Source organism: Oryctolagus cuniculus, chromosome 7 (assembly GCF_964237555.1).
Source record: "Oryctolagus cuniculus chromosome 7, mOryCun1.1, whole genome shotgun sequence".
In the NCBI taxonomy this organism is placed as follows: domain Eukaryota; kingdom Metazoa; phylum Chordata; class Mammalia; order Lagomorpha; family Leporidae; genus Oryctolagus; species Oryctolagus cuniculus.
This window is the reverse complement of record NC_091438.1, coordinates 61,337,222-61,356,684: the sequence shown is the minus strand read 5'-3', so window position 1 is coordinate 61,356,684 and position 19,463 is coordinate 61,337,222. Positions and strand designations below refer to the sequence as shown.

Genomic DNA, 19,463 nt, shown 5'->3' with positions numbered 1-19,463 from the left:
AGGGCGATCCCGCGGTCTTGCTCTGAGGGGTGTATTTTAAAGTGCAATGAGTTACGCCTGCACTATTGATCCCAAGCACTTTGTTAATTATTGTGGGGTACTATATTTCACTACTAGTTCTCAAGGGGGCGCTATCCTTAGAGACGATTTAAAATTTTCTGGAGAAGAATTTGGGTTTTAACAATGAGAACACGCAGTAAGAGGCTGGAGTTGACATAAAATATCCTGCAACCTAAGGGATGATGCCACACGATAAAAAAGTCCAATAATACACACGATTTCTCTATGTCCTGCTGAACATTCAATGACTGAAAATATTATTTTATATAAACTATTTTTCCCATGCTTTTAATGAACATTGGATTTCCTGTGACTGTTACTTCTTCAAAATTGGTGATCTGTTGCATTTTGCTTTGTTTGGAACTTATTAAGAGGAAATACTGCCACCAAAGGCAATATCGCTTGTAATTTAAATAGTGCTCACCTGGAATCTGCCTACATTTGTAGTTCCTACATTCGAGGTAAATTTACATCTAGGTACAAGCAACCACATTGTTATTATACCTCCTGTGTTGTCATGCCTGAGAATTTACGTGTTAAAAACATATTAATAGGCCGGCGCCGCGGCTCACTAGGCTAATCCTCCGCCTTGCGGCGCCGGCACACCGGGTTCTAGTCCCGGTCGGGGCGCCGGATTCTGTCCCGGTTGCCCCTCTTCCAGGCCAGCTCTCTGCTGTGGCCAGGGAGTGCAGTGGAGGATGGCCCAGGTGCTTGGGCCCTGCACCCCATGGGAGACCAGGAAAAGCACCTGGCTCCTGGCTCCTGCCATCGGACCGGTGCGGTGCGCCGGTCGCAGCGCGCCGGCCGCGGCGGCCATTGGAGGGTGAACCAACGGCAAAGGAAGACCTTTCTCTCTGTCTCTCTCTCTCACTGTCCACTCTGCCTGTCAAAAAAATAAATAAATAAAATAAAAAAAATAAAAAAAACATATTAATAGATTCTTTTATATTTATTTCTTATTTGGGCATTTTTTGATAAGTTCTCATTTTAGTTTCAGGATTTAACAATTTTCAGCATTTTGCCACATTGTATTTTTTAAAGATTTATTTATTTATTTGAAAGGCAGAGAAAGAGAGAGAGAGGTTTCCCCAAATGGCCGCAATGGCAGGAGCTGAGCCAATCTGAAGCCAGGAGCCAGGAGCTGCTTCTGGATCTCCCAAATGGGTGCAGGGGCCCAAGCACTTGGGCCATCTGCTGTTTTCCCAGGCACATTAGCAAGGAGTTGGTTCGGAAGTGCAGCAACTGGGAGCCTATATGAGATGCCTGCACTGCAAGGAGGTAACTTTACCCACTATGCCACAGCACCAGAACCAACCTTGTATTTTTTTTTTTTTTTTAAGATTTAATTTGATTGGGCAGGCACTTAGCCAGTAGGCTAAGCCTCCGTCTGTGGCACCAGAATCCCATATGGGCGCTGGTTCATGTCCAGCTGCTCCTTTTCCAATCCAGCTCTCTGCTTACAGCTTGGAAAGGCAATGACGTAGGGCCCAAGTGTTTGGGTCCTGCACCGGTGTGGGAGACCCAGAAGAAGCTCCTGGCTCATGGCCTCAGAATGACTCAGCTCTGGTTGTTGTGGCTATTTAGAGGGTGAACCAGCACTTTGTCTCTCTCTCTTTCTCTAGCCCTACCTTTAAAAGAAAAAAAAAAAAGATTTATTTATTTATTTATTTATTTGAAAATCCGAGTCACAGAGAAAAAGAGGAGAGATAGAGAGATTTTCCATCTGTTGGTTCACTCCAAAGCCAGGAACCAGGAGCTTATTCTGAGTTTCCTATGTGGATGCAGGGGCCGAAGCATTTGGGCCATCTTCCACTGCTTTCCCAGGCACACTAGAAGGGAGCTAGATGGGAAGTAGAGCAGCACCCATATGAGATGCCCGCACTGCATGCAGTGGCTTAACCCGTTTCGCTGCAGCACCAGCCCCTGTATATGTTCTTAATTATGTGGGTAGATAGGTAATCAGTTATTACTGTGCAACAAATTACCCCAAAACCTAGTGGCTTGGGGGCCGGCATTGTGGCACAACAGGTTAACCCATCACCTGCAATGTGGCATCCCACATTGGAGCACTAGTTTGAGTCCCAGTTACTCCACTTCAAATCCAGCTCTCTGGGAAAGCAGTGGAAGATGGCCAAAGTGCCTGAGCCCTGCCACTCATGTGGGAGACCAGTTGGAGTTCCTGGCTCCTGGCTTTGGCCTGACCTAGCAAGTGGCTGTTACAGCTACTTGGAGAATGAACCAGTGGATGGAAGCTTTTCTCTCTCTCTTTCTCTCTCTCTCTCTCTCTGTAATTCTGCCTTTCAGGTAAGTTTATGAATCTTAAAAAGAGAAAGGCCAGCGCCGCGGCTCACTTGGCTAATCCCCGGGTTCTAGTCCTGATTGGGGCGCCGGATTCTGTCCCGGTTGCTCCTCTTCCAGTCCTGCTCTCTGCTGTGGCCTGGGAAGGCAGTAGAGGTTGGCCCAAGTGCTTGGGTCCTGCACCCGCATGGGAGACCTTTCTCTCTGTCTCTCTCACTGTCTAACTATGTCAACAAAAAAAAAAAAAAAAAGAAAAGAAAGAAAGAAAGAAAATAAGAAAATTAATATGACGAGGAGAGGTTATTGAAGGTATGGATGAAGGTATGGAGAGAAAGAACCCCTCCACCTGCCCTTCCTGTTTTGCTTGTTTTTAAGAGGCAGGCAGAGAGCAAGCTCCCATCTGCTGCTTCAACCCAGATCTCCCACATGGGTGGCAGGAACTCAATTATTTGAGCCATTGTCACCGCCTCCCAGGATCTGTAGGAAGCCGGTATCAGAAGCCAAAGCTGGAACTCAGCGCTGTGGCACAGCAGGTAAAGCCTCCGCCTGCAGTGCTGGCATCCCATATGGGTGCCAGTTCAAGTCCTGGCTGTACCACTTCCAATCCAGCTCTCTGCTATGGTCTGGGAAAGAAGTAGAGGATGGCCCAAGTCCTTGGGCTCCTGCACCCACATAGGAGACCTGGAAGAAGCTCGTGGCTCCTGGCTTTGGATCAGCCCAGGAGAGAGAGAACTTCCATTGGCTGGTTCACTTCCCAAATGGCCATAGTGGCCTGAGCTGGGCCAAACTGAAGCCAGGAACTTCATGTGGGTGCAGTGGTCTAAGGACTTGGGCCATCTTTGGGTGCTTTCCCAGGTGCATTAGCAGGGAGCTGGGTTGGAAGCAGAGCACCCAGAACTCTATCTGATGCCCATATGTGATGCTGGTGCTGCAGGCGGCAGCTCTACCTGCTACACCACAGCACTGGCCTCTTTTTCATACTTTCAAGACAAAGAACAAGAAATTCATGAAGGGATAACAGGAGAAATGGATCTCTCTGGACAAGGTGAGTAAATTCTAAGGATATTACTAAGAGATGTCCAGGGAGAGGCAGGTGTGGAAGTTAATGGAAGATAAGGAGCACTTTAGAGAGTTTTGGGTTTTTTTTTTTTTTTTTTAAGATTTATTTCTTTATTTGAAAGGCAGAGTTACAAAGAGGCAGAGACAGAGACCGAGACCAAGACAGAGACAGAGACAGAGACAGAAACAGAGAGGTCTTCCATCCATTGGTTCACTCTCCAACTGGCCACAAAGGCCAGAGCTGTGCTGATCCAAAGCCAGGAGCCAGGAAATTCTTCCGGGTCTCCCACATGGGTGCAGGGGCCCAAGGACTTGGGCCATCCTCTACTGCTTTCCCAAGCCATAGCACAGAACTGGATAGGAAGTGGAGCAGCTGGGACTTGAACCAGTGTCCGTATGGGATGCCAGCTTTGCAGGTGGTGGCTTTACTCGCTATGCCACAGGGCAGGCCCCCAGAGAGTTTGCTGATTGGTGCCTCAATTACCAGTCTCTAAGATAACCACTATCTTCTGACCTTAGTAGGGGAAGGACATCCCTCCCAATGGAATCTTTATGGCTTACTGTGTATAGGAAAAGACAGGCAAAATGATTCTTTCTGAAGTTACAGGTTTTCAAGTGATTTCATCTTGAAATAATCAGTATGCCAATTTGGCATATTTTGAAGCGGTATGTGCTTTGTTCAGGGGCTCAGAGGCTGCCCACCACAGTTACAGTGTCTGTGAATTTCATTTCAGAAGAATGAAGGAGATATTATATTTGTTATTCAAGGGATATTGTTGAGTCTGATAGAGTTGAGAACTGCTATGTAAAGCAGTAACAAAACACACCCTTACCCAAGTGATCAGGCATAAATCCACAGTTCCTGTTATCAGGGGAATAGATAGGCTAAATGTGCTGTATGTACACCAAGGAGTGTTATCCAACAACCAGATGCAGTAGACTAGCAGTTTGGGCAGGGCTTAAAAACAGAATTAGGATAAAAGAGTAAAAACCAGAGTGTAATCTGTAACACAATATCATATATGTGAATGAAAAATACACACCAATAGGCAGGATTTTGCCTAGTGGTTACACCCACATTCCAGATCAAGGTGGCTGGGATGCACCTGGGAGGCAGCAAATGATGGCTCACATAGCTGGTTCCTTGTCACTGACTTGCTAGACCTGAATTGAATTCCTAGCTCCTGACCTCACATTGCAGGCATATGTGGAATGAATAAGCAGATGGGGGCTCTTTTTCTCTTTACCTGCCTCTCAAATTAAAATAATAAATTATTTAAAAATACACACAAAACCATGTATTTTATAGGAACATGAGAAAGCATAGACTGGGGCAGGTATCATGGTGCATCAGGTTGAGCTGCTGTTTTGAGATGCCCGCATTTCATAGCAGTGTGTTGGTTCGAATCCCAGCTATACCATTTCAGATTCAGCTCTCTGCCAGTGCTCCTAGGAAGCCTCAGACAATGGCTCAAGTGCTTGTGTTCTGGCCACCCATGTAGGGGTCTTGGCTCTTGTTGCAGTCATTTGGGGGAGTGAAGCAGCAAATGGAAGATTCTCTCTCGCTCTCTCTCTCTCTTCCTATCTCTGTGACTCTGCCTTTCAAATAAAAAATAATTTTTTTAATAAAAAAAAGCAGGGGCCACTGTGGAGCAGTGGGTTAACACCCTGGCCTGAAGCGCCAGCATCCCATATGGATGCTGGCTCGAGACTGGGCTGCTCCACTTCTGATCTACCTTTCTGCTATGGCCTGGGAAAACAGTAGAAGATGGCCCAAATTCTTGGGCCCCTGCACCCGCATAGGAACCTGGAAGAAACTCCTGGCTCCTGGCTTCAGAGCAGCCAGTTGGGGAGTGAATCAGCGGATGGAAGACTTCTCTCTCTCTCTCTGCTTCTCCTTCTCTCTCTGTGTAACTCTGACTCTCAAATAAATAAATAAATCTTTTTTAAAAAAAAAAAAAAGCAGACACATTACATGTATTAGAAAAGTTGTAGTGTAGGAGGAATGGGAATATGGATAAAGGGCATAAGTAAAAAGCAAAGGACTTTGAAAAGAAAGCCCATTTAAAGTTACATGCCATGCACTGTGAAGTGTGAACAGTTCAGCTCTCTGAGATCCAAAATACTAACTGAAAAAATATTGCAGTGTGGTGAGTAGAATGCCACGGTGTGTTTCTCCAAGGTGTTCTGGATGGATTGCTGAAGCACAAGTATGTTGAATGGACATTCAGGAAATGCGGTTGGAATGAAGCTGGAATTAGAGTGTGAACAGTCTTAAATCTGCTCTTCAGAGACTGAGTTTCAAACCTCAGTATGTGCCCTCTCCAGGCTTCGGATTGCTCCGTTCGTGCCCCATTGGAATACTTCCCCTTTCTGTCTATTGAAATGCTATGTGACTTTGGAAATTTATATTCATTAAATAAAAGATAAAAAAAAAAAAAAAAAAAAAAAAAGAAATGCTATGTGCCCTTTAGGTCCAGCTAAAATCCTGCTCCACACAAAGCCTTCCCAGCTCTGAGGCTGAACCGTTTCTCCTTTATACTCTCACAGTCCTCAGCCTTCATTTTCCTTTGACGTTTCTCACTTTCTACCATATTTATATGCACAGCTTACCCCTTTCTTCCAAAGCTCAAATGTATTAAGAGAGTCTGTTTCTCATTCATCTTTGAGTTCCCAAAGGCTTGCACATTCCTTAGACTGAGAAGTCCCTGGAACAAATATTTGTAGCATAAATTAGTGCCTGTTTGACATCCCTTTTCAAATATGTTGTAATTCAAATGAAGGTATTGTTGCAAGCTGTGCCTTCAGGACTGAACTCACTCTTTGGTTAAACCATTATGCCACAGTCATGCTCCCCAAAACTGATTAGTGTTTACCACAATGACCGCAAACAGCCCTCACAAACAGGCCACTGTTCTTGACTGACAGGCTTTTGGCAACAACTCCCGATTCTGCTGTGTAAGACTGTCAGAATTGAGAATCCCCAGCCCACGGGGGCTGTATTTATTCCTTGCACTTGGGCTGTGAGAGCCAATGCCCCAGACTGTGGGCTGCTGTGAGATGTGACTGCAGGAGGTGGGTGCTTTCCAGGGTGACAGAAACAGTTATGCTTGGGACAAAGTCATCCAAGATCCCTATCAGGGGAGAGCATTGTAATTGGAGGCAGGGTGCTAACAATGGGAAGGCAGCTTTGAAGTGGAGCAGATCTGGCTTTGGATCCTAACTAGCTGCATGATCTCACCCATGTGCCTTTATTTTGAGCCTGAAGATGGCGCATTAAAAAATATATATATATATATATTCTGCAAAAAAGCTGTGGAAATCAAAACGATGTCTTTAAATACACAAGGCCCATACTTTGTTGTTGTTTTTTTTATATTTTAAAGATTTATTTTATTTATTTGAAAGAATTACAGAGAAAGGTAGAGACAGAGAAAGAGGTCTTCCATCCACTGGTTCACTCCCCAGATGGCCACAACAGCTGGACTGTGCTGATCTGAAGCCAGGAGCCAGGAGCTTCTTTCAGGTCTTCCACGCAGGTGCAGGGGCCCAAGGACTTGGGCCATCTTCTACTGCTTTCTCAGGCCATAGCAGAGAGCTGGATTGGAAGTGGAGCAGCTGGGACTAGAACCGGTGCCCATATGGGATGCCTGCGTTTCAGGCCAGGGCTTTAACCCGCTGTGCCATAGCTTCGGCCCCCCTTTTGTTAAAATGTGTTTATTCATTTATCTTGTATTTGTTCTCTGAGGGCAAGGGCTTATTTTTGCCTCTATTCCTGCAAATTCTAACAAAGTAGCCAGCACAATAGTAGACTCTGGTAAACACCTTTGAAATAAATGAACAACAGCAACACAGTAGTAACATTACCAGAGATGGGGGGGGGGGGTAGGTGGGGTAGGTTCCTGTCTTTGCCCAAGAGAGAATTCAGATGGGAGACAGAGAACAGTGGTAAGCAAGGTAGCAAGGTTTAATGGGTATAGGGCATCCATCAGAATGAATGGGACAGAATCAAAGTGACAGTGCCCAGTCCTCAGACTGCGGAAAGCATGGTTACATGGTTAAATGGAGAGCATACATCTGGCAGGCCAGGCGGGAAGCTCAGCAGAGAGCTGAGTGCTGAGTGCACAATCTGTATCCAGACCGGGACTTATAAGGGAAAGGGGTTCAGTTCTTCCAGCTGTTTCTCCTTCCCCTCCTCTTCCTACTCCAGGACAGAGGGTTGCTGAGTATGAATCAGGTGAAATTCCTCCCAAGGGTTCACTACTCAGTGCTATGGGAAGAAGGGCATAATGGTTTTATTGCCCAGTGTTACCAGGCCAGGTGACCCATTTGGTGCTGAGGAGAGAGGATTCTCCTGGGGAGCTTTCCTGGGGGCGGGGGGGGGGGAGTACTGAAACCATGTGTAAAGTTAAAGGGTACAGGCAGGACTTTGACTTGTAAAATTCTGGGTTGCTTCCAGGGTGAGTTTCTGCAGATGCTTTGTTCTCCTCTCACACACACAGGCTAGTTTCTAACTTCCTACCTGACAATAACAGGTAACATTTATGGAGTACTTATTTCAGACCAGACACTGTTATAAATTATAATTCACTTAATCCTCCAACAACCGTACCTTTATAGCCCAGTTTTACAGAGGAGAAAACTGAACTTTTTTTTTTAGAAAATGTCAATTGCTTTTTTTAAAGGTTTTATTTACTTATTTGAGAGCTAGAGAGAGAGGGAGAGGCAGAGAGAAAAGTCTTCCATCCACTGGTTCACCCCCAAATGGCCGCAACAGCCAGAGCTGGACCAATTCAAAGCTAGGAGCCAGGAGCTTCTTCCAGGTCTCCCATGTAGGTGCATGGGCCTAAACAGTGCTTTCGCAGATCATAGCAGAGAGCTGGATCAGAAGAGGAACAGCTGGGACATGAATCGGCACCCATATGGGATGCTGGCACTGCAGGCAGAGGCTTAGCCTACTAGGCCACACCACCAGTCCAAAAACTGAACATTTTTTAAAGTTTTTACTTAACTTGTTTTTATTTATTTGAAAGGCAAAATGACAGAGAGAGAGAGAGAGAGAGAGATCGATCTTCCATCTGCAGTTCACTTCTCAAATACCTGTAATAGCTGGGGCTGAGCCAGGCCAAAGCTGAGTCTCCCACATGAGTGGCAGAGACCCCAGTACTTGAGCCATTGTCTGCTGCCTCTCAGGATGCACATTAGCAGGAAACTGGATCAGAAGCAGAGGCAGAACTTGACTCCAGGCACTAGGATAGGAAAAAAGAAGGAAACAATTTTTGTCAAAGATTTATTTATTTATTTGAAAGCCAGAAATACATAGAGAGGAGAAAGACAAAAAGAATATCTTCACCTGCTGGTTCACTCACCAAATGGCCACAGTGGCAGCAGCTGGGCCAGGCTGAAGCTAGAACTTATTCTGGGTCTCCCATGTGGGTGCAAGGACCCAAGTACTTGGGCCATCTTCCACTGCCTTCCCAAGTTCATTTGCAGGAAGGTAGATCAGAAGTGGAGCAGCTGAGACTCGAATCCGCACTCATGGGATGCCAGCACTGCAGGCAGAGGTTTAACCTTCTATGCCACAGCACCTGCCTTGGAAGGAAACAAATTTAAGACTGTAAAAAATAGTAGGGGATCGGCACTGTGGCATAGCAGGTAAAGCAGCCGACTGCAGTGCTGGCATCCCATATGGGCGCCAGTTTGAGTCCTGGCTGCTCCACTTCTGATCCAGCTCTCTGCTATGGCCTGGGAAAGCAGTAGAAGATGACCCAAGTCCTTGGGCCCCTGCACTTGTGTGGGAGACCCGGAAGAAGCTCCTGGCTCCTGGCTTTGGATCGGTGCAGCTCCAGCCATTGCAGTCATCTGGGGAGTGAACCAGCAGATGGAAGACCTCTCTTTCTCTCTCTCTCTCTCTCTCTCTCTCTCTGACTCTCTATAACTCTATAACTCTGCCTTTCAAATAAATAAATAAATCTTTAAAAAAAATAATAGGAAGACACTTGAAAAAAAACAAACAAAAAAACACAAATTTTGAGCAGAGTAAAAGATACCTGATAAAATAATTTGGTTCAGAAATTATTTATTGGAGTGGGCATTTGGCCTAGGGGTTAAGATTAAATTAAGATGCCCATGTCCTGGGTCTGGCACTGTGGCCTAGTAGGTTAGTCTCTGCCTGCGGTGCCAGTTCATGTCCCAGCTGTTCCACTTCTGATCCAGCTCTCTGCTGTAGCCTGGGAAAGCAGTGGAAGATGGCCCAAGTCCTTGGGCCCCTGTACTGTGTGGGTGCTGGCTCATGTCCCAGCTGCTCCACTTCTGATCCAGCTCTCTGCTGTAGCCTGGGAAAGCAGTGCAAGATGGCCGAAGTCCTTGGACCCCTGCACCTGTGTGGGAGACCCAGAAGAAGCTCCAGGCTCCTGGCTTTGGATGGGCCCAGCTCTGGCCATTTAGGGAGTAAACCAGTGGATGGAAGACTTCTCTCTCTCTGTCTGTGCCTCTCTGTAACTTTACCTGTCAAATAAATAAATAAATAAATCTTAAACAACTAAAATAAATAAATAAATAAAACGGTGCCCATGTCTCCTAGGGTGCCTGGGTTCTCTAGTTCAGGCTCCTCCTGACTCCCACTTCCTGCTAATGCAGATCCTGGGAGGCAGCGGTGATGACTCAGTAATTGGGCTCCTGCCACTCATGTGGGAGACAGGGATTGAGTTCTCAAGTCCTGGCTTTGGCTCCCAGCCTGGGTCACTACAGGCATTTGAGAGTAAAAGTGAATAGCATCTCTCTCTCCTTCTGCATTTCTCTGCCTCTTTTTAAAGCAACATACAAAAAAAAATTTTTAAAGATCTATTTATTTGAAAGTCAGAGGCAGAGAGAGAGAGAGGAGAGAGAGAGAGAGGTGTCTTCCATCTGCTGGTTCACTCCCCAATTGGCCGCAACAGCCAGAGCTGGGCCGATTCGAAACCAGGAGCCAGGAGTTTCTTCCTAGTCTTCCACATGGGTGCAGGGGCCCAAGCAATTGGGCCATCTTCTACTGCTTTCCCAGGCCATAGCAGAGAGCTAGATCAGAAGTGAAGCAGCCAGGACTCAAACCAGCGCCCATATGGGATGACAAGCACTGCAGGTGGCAGCTTTACCCGCTATGGTACAGCACCGGCCCCCTTACTTACAATTTCTAAACTTTTATGGAAAAGGAACAATGATCATAGAAACTGAAAAATCAAGACAATTGATTTGGCTTTAAGCAAACTTTTAAATGTAGGACTGGAGTTTGGGAGGGACCTCAAATTCTGAACTCTGTATGGAGGTATAGTTGAAGTCATTGAGCAGAATAGGTCCCTGATCGAGTTAAAAATAAGGGGGGGGGAGGTGTAGGTCTCTTAGGAGCATCTATATATAGGTAGAAGAAAAACTTGGGTGAAGAGAATCAGTTAGGAATATGTTAGTGATGATAGCACAGTTCCATAGTATTCAAGAAAGAATTTTTTAAGATGGAGATGACCTACCTGACTGAGTCTAAATTACTGAACATGAATCTGCTGAAGGCCTGGTCAGAATGGTTTTGGGCCTTCACTCAGCCCTGGAGCAGAAATCCGAGACAATGGCTGATCAAAGCGTCAAAGGCCTAAACAATAGGGATTGTTGTTCGCAGTTCTTTTTTTTTTATTTTTATTTATTTTTATTTATTTTTTGACAGGCAGAGTGGACAGTGAGAGAGAGAGACAGAGAGAAAGGTCTTCCTTTGCCGTTGGTTCACCCTCCAATGGCCAACGTGGCCGGCGCGCTGCGGCCCGCGCACCGCGCCTATCCGAAGGCAGGAGCCAGGTGCTTCTCCTGGTCTCCCATGGGGTGCAGGGCCCAAGCACTTGGGCCATCCTCCACTGCACTCCCTGGCCACAGCAGAGAGCTGGCCTGGAAGAGGGGCAACCGGGACAGAATCCGGTGCCCCCACCAGGACTAGAACCCGGTGTGCCGGTGCTTGCCTGTCCACTCCAGCTTCTGACAGGTGGCTTTGCTGGATTTTCTTCTTTTGGGTGACAAAGCAGGCCTCCACCAGCACTAAAGCCGAGAGGGGAAGAGGCCCTTCAGGTCCTCAACAACCAGTGGGGCCGGTCCTGTAATCTTGCAACTGCTGCCTCCAAGGACCTAGTGTCACACTTCCAGACTCTAGCAAGTGTAATGCAAGATTTCAATTTGGGCTCAGCATTGGGGCAAAGCGGGTTAAGGCGCCACCTGCAACACCAGTATCCTCTCAGAGCACTGGTTCGACTCCCATGTGCTCTACTTCTGATCCAACTCCCTGCTCATGCACCTGAGAAAGCAGCAGCAGATGACACAAGTACTTCTACCCCTGCTGCCCATACGGGAGATGGGGATGGAATTCCAGGCTCCTGGCTTCAGCATGGTCCCAGCCATTGTGGCCACTTGGGGAGTACTGCGGATGGAAGACCTTTCTTTCTCTGTCCCTCTGCCTTTCAAATAAATAAATCTTTTTCACAAAAGAGATTTCAGTTTACAAAATGGAATGTATAGATTGTTTTATCTCCTCCACCTATTCTTGTTAGACTGATCATGTCTTCTGTTACATCCTCAAAGTGACCAGAAGTACTTTCTGCCTATTTCTGGCTATCGTGGCTGAGGTGACCCCAGAATGAATTCAATAGAGGAGATAATGGAGACTCTCCTAGTAGTTTAAAGAAAAGAAAAATCGATTCAAGCAGGCAATTATCTCAATATTTTCCAAAAATATAGAGTTTTAGGATTTGAAATATGCAATGAGGTTTTGTTTTTATCAAATTCTCCATTTTGTGTCCAAAGTTCAGGCACAGTCTATCTAGATTTCTGCCACGAAGGAGGGAATAGCTGTGTGGCAAGGACAATCCCAGGGAGCAGCAATGGCTGTTTCTTCTCTTTTTCTTCCCCTGAAACAAAACCCCTCAAATATTCATTACTGTGCCATCCTATTGGTGCAGAGCATAGGAACAAAATGCAAAATAATATTCCCAATAATGCACTTCCAACGATCCCGTGGTGCCATTTTCAGCTGCATGCCGTAGGATGGTGGCAGAGTTCGTATGTGTGCCATCTCATGTGCAATTACTTGGAGGCCCGGCCTGCTTCTCCAATGTCTCCTCCTGGAGATGCACCTGATTTTATTACCAGTTTTCATACAAATCCTTCGGGGGAATGGGACAGTTTTGCTTTTATTTCTTGGCCAGCAATCAATTCATCTGAAAGTCTTTTGGCACGGAATGGAATCAACCACACACACTACGATGGTGGAGAAAAGGGGAGGCGGCAGGGGCTGCTTTTTGAACTCTGCGGTCGCGGTTCTAATTAGGTGGAGGCTCGGGACCCTGGTCCACTGCAGGTGGGCTGCTGCTTACACACACACACACACACACACACACACACACACACACACACGGAGGGAGAGAGAGAGAAAGCAAGCTAAAGCTTAAAACCTTGACTTTCTCAGATACTAGGACACGAACCAGTCCCAAGATACGAAGCAGCATTAACTCTGCTGGAGGCTGGGGTACCCGGAAGAGACTTGGTTACCATGGCCACGCAGGAAGCCTCCGGGACAGCCCTCTCTTAGCCCGGCCCGAAGTACGCAAGCACCACCCACTCTGGTCCCTAGCTCGGCAATCGGCTAGCCATCCCCGAATGCGTTCGGTGCTCGCCTCTCGGACCTTGCGCCTGCGTATTACCACTCCTTCTCGTCGCCGCGGCTCGGATCGGGAAGTGTCAAGCGGGAGCCGGGTTCCCCCGCCTTCGCCGCTGCCGCCGCAGAACCCGGACCCCCTACCCAGGCCTGGGCCCAGTCGCCATGACGAACGGTGAGAGCCGGTGACCTGAGCGGAATAGAGCCGGGAAGGGCAAGGGAGAAACGTGGCGGGCGGGGCCGGGACTGACGTGGCTGTTCTCCCCGCCCCCTCCCAGCCCGGCCCCCCTTGGCTTTTGGGGGGCCCCTAAAGCCCCCTCTTGTCTTCCTCGGGTTCCTCTGCGTGCCCAGCTAGGACTCCCACTGCCTCTCGCGCCCGCGTTTCTAATCCTCGACCCTTAGCTATTATTTCTCTTTTTTCCCTAGAAGTTCGTCCTAGCCCTGGGGGAGGCCAGTTCCCTTAGAAGTGCGATTTAGCCCCGGGACAGAGAGAGGGTTCTTTTCCCAGGCTCGTTGAAAGGACCAAGAAATCACGGAGCACAGCAAGTCCCACACTTTGGCGGGGTGTGGGTGTGAATGTAGATGCCCTAAAAGAAGTTCTCCTGTTTTGACAAAACGCCCGGAAGCCTTTTCTTGTTTGGTCTGAAGTCCTGACGGAGTGACCGCATGTGGAGACCCTGGCTACTGTTGTGAGGCATAGATTCAGTCACCGCCTTTTCCGAACGAGGTGCAGTTGCCACCCGGTTTATCTTGCTCAACTTCCAGGGCTCTTCCAACACTTAATAGACATGATTTCCGAATTTCAGGGGAGCCCAGGAAGCAGGGCTGATAGGGTCTTTGCGGTCAGCTTTATATGAAGGGAGAAGAAAGCCTCTTAGGCACATGAGGGCTCTTCTCTAAAGCACCTTGGGGACCAGCGCTGTTGCAAAGCGGGTAAAGCTGCCACCTGCAGTGCCGGCATCCCATATGAGTACTGGTTCGAGTCCTGGCTCCTGCACTTCTGATCCAGCTCTCTGCTATGGCCTGGGAAAGCAGTAGAAGATGGCCCAAGTCCTTGGGCCCCTGCACCCGTGTGGGAGACCTGGAAGAAGCTCCTGGGTTTGGATCAGCGCAGCTCCGGCCTTTCGGCCTACTGGGGAGTGAACCAGCGGATGGAAGACCTCTCTCTCCCTCCCTCTCTTTCTCTCTTTCTCTCTCTCCCTCTCTCCTTCTCCTTCTCCTTCTCTCTGTAACTCTTTCAAATAAATAAATGTTAAAAAAAAGAAAGTACCTTGACCACAGGGCTGGCAGGGAAACTCGGGTTTCACCTTCTTGTGAATTTTGGTGTGGTCTGCAAAAACTTACAGGAGAAAAAGAGGAGCACAGAAGGGCTTAGGTCCTCATGAAAACCTGCTATGGTGTATGTCTTAATTAACTGGACCTAGTAAAGCTTTTTTTTTTTTTTTTTTTTTTAAGAGATTTACTCATTTATTTAATTGAAAGGCAGAGTTAGAGAGAGAGAGAGAGAGCTTCCATCCACTGATTCACTTTCCAAATGCCTGCAATGGCTGGGGCTAGACCAGGCTGAAGCAAGGAGCCAGAAGCTTCCTCCAGGTCTCCCATGTGGGTGCAGGGGCCCAAGCACCTGGGCCATCTTGGTAGTTTTCTTTTTTTAAAAGATTTATTTATTTATTTGAAAGGCAGAGGTACAGAGAAGCAGAGGCAGAGAGACAGAAACAGGTCTTCCATCCACTGGTTCACTCCCCAGATGACCACAACAGTTGGAGCTGCGCCGATCCGAAATCAGGAACTAGGAGCTTCTTTTGAGTCTCCCATGTGGGTGCAGGAGCCCAAGGACTTGGGCCATCTTCTGCTGCTTTCCCAGGCCATAGCAGAGAGCTGGATCAGAAGTGGAGCAGCCGGGACTAGAACCGGCGCCAATATGGGATGCTGGCACTGCAGGTGGCAGCTGTACCTGCTACGCTGCAGCACAGGCCCCCCATGAGGTGGTTTTGGTGGAGTAAGTAGGTAGACACTAGCTCATATCCAGTATCCATTTGGAGCTTCATCACAGGCCTCGGGACACTAGGTACAGTTTAAGGGACAACGCAGGAGGAAGGAGTAATCTGAATCAAGAAATGAGAGCATTCTGACACAGGGGAGCTGCTGATAAATTTTGGACGTTCTCCCTCCCTTTTGTGGTCTGATATCTTTTTTGCAGTTAAACAACAATTCATTGTACTTACCTGTAAAGCAAATAGCTTGGTTTCTGCGTATAAGAAATAGAACTAAGAGTATGAAGCTTTGCGCTGTCTTGAAGCCCCAGTTGTTTTGTTTTTAAAAAAACAATCTGTTTTCCTGGGAGAAGTTTGGTTTATAAGCAGAGTATTATGCATGAAGTGTAAGATAATATAGCAAAATTGTAGTCATGAATTCTAGCCCTTGCAATTTCCATTGAGCTTTGTTTTTTGCCTTATATTCTTTACCAACAGATGCAGATCTGACAGACTTGCCTAAATATCTAGCTTTTTTTTTTTTTTTTCAGATGATTTATAATGAGGACATGCTTAATTCTCTGTGCTCAGGCTGCAAGGATTTCTTAGGCTTCTCTCAGCCTGTTGCCATTACAGGGATTCCTGAGAGGCTGATTGCACGGAGCCTGATGCACACTGCCCAGGATTTCTAGTTCTTAGAATGGGAGGGAAGGGGGCAGTGGGATTGCTGGGAAGGGGGTGTCCGCAAGCAGTTTGGAAATAATAAAGACACCTTGTTAGTCCCGACACCTTTGCTCCCTGTTGTCGGGTGCTGGTGATACCAGAGGAGGTTATCTACTTGGTATTATGTTGTCACACTCTGTAGTCCTTTTGGTTCTCGGGCAGGATCACCTGTCCCAAACTAGGTCAGCACCAAAGCCTTGCTTTTCTTCTTTGTGTAACAGTGTACTCCCTGGATGGGATTCTGGTGTTCGGTTTGCTCTTTGTTTGTACTTGTGCCTACTTCAAGAAGGTACCTCGTCTCAAAACCTGGCTGCTGTCAGAGAAGAAAGGAGTTTGGGGTGTGTTTTACAAAGGTAAGGTCATGTGTGGCCACAGAGGAGATTGCCGTCTCTCACAGTGTGGTACAGCAAGGGGAGGGTGGAATGGGGTGGGAGTTTGTTTCACTTTCAGAAGAAAATCCTGAAGATTGAGTCTAAGAGTCAATAAAGTTAAATATTCATTTTCCAAAGAGAACAGGTAAATGTGAAAATTTACTGGTATTTAAACCTAATTGTTTATTTTAGCATTCTCTATGGAGTAAAATTATATAAACCAAACAATTTTAGGCTGGGCTGGAATTCCTCCTTTCAGTGGGAAGAATATTTTTCCACTGAAAATGTTTCTGCTTTTTCTGGGAAGAATACATTGGAGCTTAAGTTTTGAATTAATTAACTCAGATGCTTTTTTACTTTTCATTTTGGGGCTCTTTATCTGGAATTCTAACTGCCAGAGTCTTGTTTCAGAATAGGGTAAATATAAACAATGTTTGCTTAGATCCTGGAGCAGAGAGGTAGTGCTGGAAAGCATTCTGAGACCGTAGGTCTGTTTGTGACTAGAGAGTTGCTGATGCCAACTTGACCGTGAGGACTTTGTGAAGGCCTAGGTGTGACTTATTCTCTGCTTTTCCCTGCCAGCTGCTGTGATTGGAACCAGGCTGCACGCCGCTGTGGCAATCGCCTGTGTTGTAATGGCCTTTTACGTCTTGTTTATAAAATGAATTCCAAAGTAGCCACCTCATCAACTGCCAACCAAGGGGACGAGGGTGAAGAACCTCTCAGAGGCCTGGACGCAGAGTAGGAGAGTTCAGCTAAAACCATCAAAGTCCCCAGGATGACACCACAGCATCTGCCCCTGCCGTTTGTGGGGAGAACTCCTCGTGCTCCAGAGGACTCCGGACCGCCAGCTTCCTTTGATCTGTGTGCAAATCTTCCTCAGTAGTGAGCGGATAACCCGATAAATCATCCCCTCAGCAGCAAGATTACATCCCTCCTGCTCACAAACCTGCTCCTGTTTTGTTCTTCAGCACCTCGTCAGGATCTTTGCAAAGCCGAGGCTTGTTAGGGAAGGACGTAGGCCGTGCTCAGACTCTCGGAAGGAGAGCTCATTTCCAAGACTGGACTCTTTTTCACTGTTAGATTCGGATTTGACAAATTGGGAAGGGGGTGCTGGGTGGGCGATAGGAATTATGAAATGCCAATAAGATGTTTGTCTTTTGAATTTATCTTTCTTAAGCCCATCTGGGAACATGAGAGAGAAGCACGGCTGCCCTTGCAGAGAGAGCAGATGAAGGAGCTGTGCCGCGTGCTGGAGCCTGAGAGTTTTGCCAGGAGAATCTGCACTTACGTAAAATGCAGGAACTGTCTGTGATGAAAACACGAAGCAGACACTTAGAGGAGAAAGCGTTTTCTGTTCACCAGTATCCCCAAAAGGCGGCTTCACTCAATTAAATGGTGTATGAAAATTACCTATTTCCTAAAGGCTTTTCTATTTTCTAAATTACTTAGTGCTCAATACTGTTACTCTGTTTTAAATGCCACCACTAGGGGGAAGAGAAACTATTGAAGAAATAATTGTTTAATATATTTGCTGTTGAATAAATAAATCTAGTATGTCAATTCATATACTAGTAAATTCATCTAGTATAAGAATTTATTGTGATGTTGTTAGATGGGAATTTTGCCCTGTTATACAAGAAACAAAATTAATGTCTGGGTTTTAAGGCCAATTTTTAGTTTATTGTTTTTCTTGGCCCTCTGTTGATTTCCTTCATATTGTAGTGGTCTTTAGCTGTCTCTGGAAATTGCATTTACTGTAAGAACAGGAGAAACTCAAATGAAGGAAGTTGCTGATACTTCCTGGCATGTTTGGACAGTTCATAGAACCCACTAATAAAACGAGAGGGTTTTCTGAAGTAAAGGAAAACAGCTTTGCAATTGAGACTGAAGGGCTCTTCCTTGGAATATGGCAACTCCTGAGCAAATCATTTTAGATGACTCCACATTTGAAGGGAAGACTTCTCCACCCTCTTCCTTCTGTCTGCAAAAGGAGCAGCTGCTGGATTTGTGATGCTTATGACTATTTTTTTAAAAAAGGTCTAAAGTTAAATTTTATTAAGAAGCTTAGACATACATCTTCCAGTTGAATTGTCCAATACATGGAAACTTGATTGTGGACAAGGTAGCTGTGGTTGACTCCTGTGTGGCAATCAATTTTGTCTGCTTCCCCCAGGAGAATAAAAGCTGCTAGGAAGTTCAGCTTCTAAAACTAAGCAGTTTAGTGCTTTGAGGGTTTCAGAAGTATGGAAAGCCATGAAGTTAACACTACATGTCTAATCATCTCAAGAGCTGTGGCTGTTATCTCTTCAGGAACTGGTACACAGGGTAAATTTCAATGATTCATATGTTTTCCATTTTTCGTTTTTGATGATCTTTGCATAAGAGAAAGGATATCTTATGGAAGAGGAAGGAAGAGATAGACCTTGTAGGTGTGGTTTTGGGTCCTGTTGGCCAAAGGGAATGTCCCTCCCTGGAAACAGGTTCAGCATGTTTTGCACATGTTATTTTGTAGCTTTAATGACTGACTTGTTTTCTAATAGGGCTAATGTTTCTAAGCTTCGTGCTTAGAGCTTCTTCATGTTTTCAACTAGTTCCATTTGCAGTTCTGGTTCAGATCAATCTTTACAGTCTCCTGAGTGGGTCATCTTGACCTACACTCTTGAGTTGTTAAATTTTTGAGATGTTTTCATAAAAGAATGTACCAAAAAGTGCACAAGGTGAAGGTAATTTAGGGCAAGAAACCAATACACAGCTTATTTCATTTCCTTATGTAAGCAGATAAGGAGAAACTTTTTTAAATCAGTATTTTGGTTGATGTGTCTTAAATATTTTTGACTAAGAATTACAGGAGGTTGTTCCTCTGGGGGAGTGTTTTAGGGGTAGAGGTGTGGGATAGCAATACTGCTTCAGACTTAAACTGGCATCGCCATAAACCCTGTGTACCAGGGTGGGATGACTTCAGCTCCTTTTTATAGTTGAAATACAGTTTTTTATTGACCATTGTCTGCACAGATCCTTGAAAATAAAATTTCTTTCCCTATAATCTTTGTCCATTTTATTTGTCACATGTTGAGTTTATTAAGCTTTGTTCGATACTCCCTTGGGTTCTACCCATAGCATACCTTCTTGGTTCACACTAGTGACCAAGTGATCATTCCTGTATCCCTTTATGAGTGTCACTGGTACTGTGACACAAATGAGGATCTATGGTGGCTTAGCTTTCTCCTTTGAAGGAGCTAACATATATGAATAAATTTTGAGGTATCTTAAATAGCAGTCCATACCCCCACCTCCATGCATTTAGCCAACCGC

The 19,463-nt window shown here is 46.1% G+C and overlaps 1 protein-coding gene and 1 long non-coding RNA gene across 4 annotated transcripts; both read left to right on the top strand.

The window, feature by feature from the left end:
- The first annotated feature begins 3,369 nt into the window (after positions 1-3,369).
- Positions 3,370-19,194, top strand: TMEM167B (transmembrane protein 167B). 3 transcript variants are annotated; one of them, XM_070077933.1, is made up of 4 exons: positions 3,370-3,403; positions 12,893-13,256; positions 15,999-16,130; positions 16,731-19,194. In XM_070077933.1, the coding sequence occupies exons 1-4, from the start codon at positions 3,385-3,387 to the stop codon at positions 16,891-16,893; spliced, it is 678 nt and encodes a 225-aa protein (XP_069934034.1). In that variant the 5' UTR covers positions 3,370-3,384; the 3' UTR covers positions 16,894-19,194. The 3 variants fall into 3 exon arrangements, with proteins under 3 accessions (XP_069934034.1, XP_002715857.1, XP_017201508.2); XM_002715811.5 differs by lacking the exon at positions 3,370-3,403 and having other exon boundaries at positions 13,088-13,256; XM_017346019.3 differs by lacking the exon at positions 3,370-3,403 and having other exon boundaries at positions 13,123-13,256; positions 15,999-16,178; positions 16,700-19,194.
- LOC138850586 (uncharacterized) lies at positions 13,263-15,667 on the top strand. Its single transcript, XR_011390539.1, has 2 exons — positions 13,263-14,014; positions 15,023-15,667. It is a non-coding gene; the product is annotated as an uncharacterized lncRNA (long non-coding RNA).
- Positions 19,195-19,463: the final 269 nt, after the last annotated feature.

What these genes read in the sequence shown, in the direction of transcription:
- TMEM167B (XM_070077933.1), top strand. An exon ending in CCCAGTCGCCATGACGAACG is followed by an intron (nt 13,257 to 15,998) that starts GTGAGAGCCGGT and finishes TTTGTGTAACAG; the next exon opens with TGTACTCCCTGGATGGGATT. An exon ending in TTGGGGTGTGTTTTACAAAG is followed by an intron (nt 16,131 to 16,730) that starts GTAAGGTCATGT and finishes TTTCCCTGCCAG; the next exon opens with CTGCTGTGATTGGAACCAGG.